The 5,274-nt window shown below is 52.1% G+C and overlaps 1 protein-coding gene across 4 annotated transcripts in view; it reads left to right on the top strand.

The window, feature by feature from the left end:
* The first annotated feature begins 1,033 nt into the window (after positions 1 to 1,033).
* Slc25a48 (solute carrier family 25, member 48) overlaps positions 1,034 to 5,274 on the top strand; it is a 28,157-nt gene continuing 23,916 nt past the window's right edge. For all 4 annotated transcript variants that reach the window (XM_013016101.1, XM_013016103.1, XM_013016102.1 and 1 more), the window contains exons 1-3: positions 1,034 to 1,251; positions 1,491 to 1,500; positions 3,413 to 3,484. In XM_013016101.1, the coding sequence (XP_012871555.1) occupies positions 1,175 to 1,251; positions 1,491 to 1,500; positions 3,413 to 3,484 (159 nt within the window). In that variant the 5' untranslated portion in view covers positions 1,034 to 1,174. The remainder of the gene's footprint in view (positions 1,252 to 1,490; positions 1,501 to 3,412; positions 3,485 to 5,274) is intronic.

Below are 5,274 nucleotides of genomic sequence, written 5' to 3' on the forward strand. Positions count from 1 at the left end.
ATAGCTGTTTTTAATTCTTGGGGGTATATCTAGGAGCGGAATTGCTGGTAGTCATTCTATGTGTAGCTTTTTTTTGAGGAATAGTCAAATTGTTTTCTACAAAAATTTTTTTTTAAATTGTTTCTACAGTGACTGTTACATACAGAGTTCCAGTTTCTCTACATCTTTGCCGATAGCTGCTATTTTCTTTTTATTTTAAATAGGATATTCCCATCTTAGCAGGTATGAATGTGAATCTCATTATAATTTTGATAAGCATTTCCCTAATGACAAGTGATTTTGAGCATTCATGTATTTCTGTATTTGTATTCTTTAGAGAAATGTCTATTCAAATCCCATGTCCTTATAAACATTCCTATTTGCCCCCCAGAGCTCTTAATGTATTCTAGATACCAGACTTTTTTCAAATATATGACTTGTAAATGTTTTTCCCATTCTACAGGTTCTCTCTACTTTCTTTCTTTCGTTCTTTCATTCTTTCTTTTTCTCTCTTTTTTGTTGGTCGTGGGGCCTGAACTCTGGGCCTGGGTGCTGTCCCTCAGCTCTTCAGCTCAAGGCTAGCGCTCTACCACTTGAGCCACAGCACCACTTCCAGCTTTTTCTGCTTATGTGGTGCTGAGGAACCAAACCCTCACGCATGCAAGGCAAGCGCTGTACCACTGAGCCACCTTCCCAGCCCCTTGGATTGTCCTCTCACATACAGAAAGCTTTTGATTTGTACAAAGTCCATTTCATCTATATTTTGTTTTATTTATTGTGCTTTTGGTGTCCTATTTAACAGCTCATCACAAATCTCAGGTCATGAACCCTTTCCGCTACATAAGCGTCTGATGGTTTTGTAGTTCTGTCTTTTCTGTTGAGGCCCTTGATCTGGTTTGGTTTTGTGTTTTGAATCCATTTGGGATATGGTGGAAGGTGGGAGTGCTAACTCCATTCTCTCTCATATGGATATACAATTGTCTCAGCACTGCTGCGGCTTCTCCAGATGGAGCCCGGGTCTGACTCCATTTTCTTCACTTTCCTTGATAGTTGAACCAGTGCCTCGTACATTGGAAGCGCCCCCTAGCTAATGAGTGCTGGACTGAATGAGTAAATACGTGTGCCCCAAACCTATGTCCTATGCCAGGATCCAGATGGTAGGAATTCAGAACCACCACCATCCCAAAAAGCCCGGATGGGAAGTGACCAGGTGTCCTCTGATCTGCAGGTGCAGCCAGTGTCGTTGTCGGCCATCCCCTGGATACAGTCAAGGTAGCATCACCACGCTTTCCCCCGGGGCCTGGGGAAGCGCTCTGGGATGGGACCACCCTTGGGACTTGGGCCTGCTGTTTCTGATCCCCCAGCCAATCCCCAGCCGGGGGCAGGCTCTCTGCCTCCCAGCCCGGAATGGGTGTGTGTGGGGGGGGGTACCCGGAATCCTGGTCTGGAATGGCTCTCTTCTTGTTTGTTGGCAGTGATTTTGTTTCTGTGACTGTCTCTTCTGCCTGCAGGTTCTCACAGGTTGGTAGGGGCAGGGCGGGGTCCCCCAGATTTCCCGAGAAGCCAAGCCATCGGGAAAGGCTTCACGTGTGAGGCGGCACCTGAACCCCATATGTGAGGATTAGAAAGGCTGCTGTGGGGGGGGTAGCAGGGTGGAGGTGGGGAGCGAGGGGCGCCAGGAGTGTGTGCATGGGGGTTAGTGCTTGGGAAACTCCACGTGCTCGGCTTTGGGGGCGCATCTGGGTCTAGACGACAGCTGCCCAGCAGAATTTGGGCAAGACGGGTCCGTGGGTCCTCAGAGGGGCTTGAGGGACAGGTTAGAACTCGGGTCCACGGTGGAAGTGGGGGGCCTCGTAGCACGAGGAGGCGTGGGGTGTGGGGACTGTGTGGATAGCAGGGTCCTCCCCGCATTGGGGTGAGCACAGAGACAGAGAGGGTGAGGAGGCTCGCCTCAGGCCACGTGGGTTAAACACTGAGGGACGAGCGTCTGCAAAGGGATGCACTTTGACCCCATCCCATCCTACCACCCGTGGGTCCCGTGTGACCACAGGGCTCAGCTGTTCCCTGGGAGCATGGCCACCCATCACCCACCCTCACCTCGCACTGGACCCCTGAGGCCCGCCTCGGGCGGGTGCTCTACACCCCTTGCCATCCTCCCCATTGCTCCACATAGGCCTGTTTGCTGCTGCTTCTGCTTTTTATCTTTGGTCGATCATGGGTCTTGAACTCTGGGCCTGGGCGCTGTCCCTCAGCTCTTCAGCTCAAGGCGAGCGCTCTACCCCTTGAGCCACAGCCCCATTTCTGGTTTTCTGATGGTTCATGGGAGATCAGAGTCTCACGGACTTTCCTGCTTGGGCTGGCTTTGAACCTCGATCCTCAGATCTCAGCCTCCTGAGTAGCTAGGATGACAGGCGTGAGCCACTGACGCCTGGCCGTACTGGCTTCTTGATGAACAGATCCGCCTTTTGTCTTCCCTGTTTGAGGTAACTGTGTAAGTAGAGAGGAGGCTGTTCAGCTGGTGGAAAGCACAGCTGTAATGCAGAGCCAGATGCAGCCTCGCACTGGCTGCGTGGCCTTTCCCCAGAGTGGCCCCTTCCAGGTCTCCCTGCCTCCCCGTGTCTTCCCATGCTGTTCCCCGCACATGGTGTAGCTTTTCCAATCACCTGAAACCCGGTCCTACATTCTGGGCTCAGCTGCCACCTCATCCGAGAAGGAAGGGCAGGTGCCTGTTTACTCTGGAACATCCTTCTTCCTTCTGGCTGACATTTTCTCTTGAGTCTCCGCCCACGGAGAAAGGCCTGGCATATCCACATTACAATCTACCTTCCTGCAATGCAGGGCATAACTCTTCACCTCCCGAAGCCTCCATTTTCTTTTCTTTTTTTCTTTCTGATGATTGTGGGGCTTGAACTCTGGGCCTGGGCGCTGTCCCTCAGCTCTTCAGCTCCAGGCGAGCGCTCTACCACTTGAGCCACAGCGCCACTTCCGGTTTTCTGGTGGTTCATGGGAGATCAGCGTCTCACGGACTTTCCTTGCCGGGGCTGGTTCGATCCTCAGATCTCGGCCTCCTGAGTAGCTAGGTTGACAGGTGTGAGCCACTGGCGCCAGGCCAGGCCTCCATTTTCTTGCCTGTAAAATGGCTCCTCTCTGGTTAAAGTTGGTCACACTGAAGACAGAGCCAGAAGCTAGATAGTCCCAGCCCAGTGAAGCGAGGTGCAAGTTATCGTAATCCCAGCTACGTGGCCAGAAGTTGAAGGCCAGCTCCTGCAGGTCTGATGAGCGCCAGGCTGAAAACCAAAATGCTAACGAAAGGTTTGGGGATATGGCCCAAGTGATAGAACACTTACCTGTTGTGCACGAGGCTTCTTTTGGGGCTTTGGGATATGACTGATCTCTGAGCGCTCGCTCCCCCCATGCTTCCCTCTCTCCGCAGGCCCGCCTGCAGGCCGGCACCGGCTACGGGAGCACACTCGGTTGCATCCGCACGGTGTACCAGAGGGAGAGCGTAAGTGACCCTTGGTCGGGCAGCCCGAGACTCCCCCACACAGGGAACCAGCCTTGCTCCCTATCCGTATGTCAGACAGGAGCATGATCATTCTTGCTCATCAACCTCTTTTTTTTTTTGTCGGTCGTGGGGCTTGAACTCTGGGCCTGGGCGCTGTCCCTTGGCTCTTCAGCTCAAAGCGAGCGCTCTACCACTTGAGCTACAGCGCCACTTCCGGTTTTCTGGTGGTTTTATTGGAGATAGGAGTCTCACGGTCTCTCCTGCCCGGGCTGGCTTTGAACCTCGATCCTCAGCTCTCAGCCTCCTGAGTAGCTAGGATTACAGGCGTGAGCCACCAGCGCCCGGCTCATCAACCTCTTTGACCTAGCATTCACCCTACGTTATATTACCTTAACTTACCTGTCCTCTGTCCCTGGTGCCCCTCCCAATGTTATTGTCAAGGGGGAAAGTGGTGTGTGTGTGTGTGTGTGTGTGTGTGTGTGCTCCCTGGAGAAAGCTTGAAGAGTTTTGGAACCACAGTGTGGTAAATTCCTACCAACCCCCCCCCCCTCAATGTAACCTGTGTGTCTGTCAAACAGGAATGAGGGCTGGGTTTGTGGGTTTGTGGGTGTCATGCTGCCCTTTATCCGGGCATGGCATCCCTGTCATTAGCCACCCAGGCTGCTCCTCTTCACAGGAGAAACCCAAGAATTCTCCCTTCTGGAGAGAGGATTAGCCAGGGACTTCCCAAGTCATGCTTTAGGCGAATTGGAAATAAAATTTCAAACTCAGGATGGACTGACCCAACTTCAAGAAGCAGTCAAGTGCCGGGTGCCAGTGGTTCACACCTGTCATCCAAGCTACTCAGGAGGCTGAGATCTGAGGATCGCAGTTCAAAGCCAGCTGGGGCAGGAAAGTCCGTGAGACTCTGATCTCCAATGAACCACCAGAAAACCAGAAGTGGCATTGTGGCTCAAGTGGTAGAGCACTGGCCTTGAGCTGAAGAGCTGAGGGACAGTGCCCAGGCCTAGAGTTCAAGCCCGACGACCAACAAAAGAAAAAAGAAACAGCCAAGTGCAAGCCTTGTTTGTAGCACAGCCTTGTAGGTTTTCCTTGAGTCCTGGAAATCTAGCCCATTATGACCATTGTGTCTGCTGGGCTTGATTCTCACAAGTGCCCTCCTCTAAGTTCCTTGATCATGTCCAACAGAGAAGTACATCCCGGCTTGCTGGTGGTGTCTCCGCCCTCTTGATTGGTGTCTTGAACGTCAGAGCGATCGCTGCAAACCCAGTACTTAGGGTTCCAGGGTAATCCTGTGCCACTCCTAGATCTTTTGAAAGGTGGCCATTGATTCTTTCTCTTGGCACACATTCCCCACACTGTCTGCCCGCCAGCGAGCCAACCCCACAGCCTCAGTGCTGACTTTGGATGGGATTTCTCAGACGCCACAGAGCTCCTGGCTAGGTTGTGTCCCAAGTTATTGACCGACCTTCGTTATGGAGAAGAGCCTGGAGCAAGTGCGTGTGTGCATTTGTGTGTGCGTGTGTGTGTACACACTCGTCCAAGTGTCCTGTCTGTGGCAGCCAGGTGCAGCACACATGGCCGGCATTTCTACCTTGTGCACAGTTTTGTACATTATCAGTTGGTACCATCTTTGGCAAGTGTGTGTGTGTGTGGTCCCAACTCCTCAAAGAGCATGTGGAATTTTTTTTTTATTGTAAAGATACTATACAGAGGGTTACAGTTACATGAGTGAGGTAATGAGTACACTTCCTATTGAGCATTGTTACCCCCTCCATTGTTTTCCCCCT

This window comes from Dipodomys ordii, unplaced genomic scaffold (genome assembly GCF_000151885.1).
Source record: "Dipodomys ordii isolate 6190 unplaced genomic scaffold, Dord_2.0 Scaffold29, whole genome shotgun sequence".
Lineage (NCBI taxonomy): Eukaryota > Metazoa > Chordata > Mammalia > Rodentia > Heteromyidae > Dipodomys > Dipodomys ordii.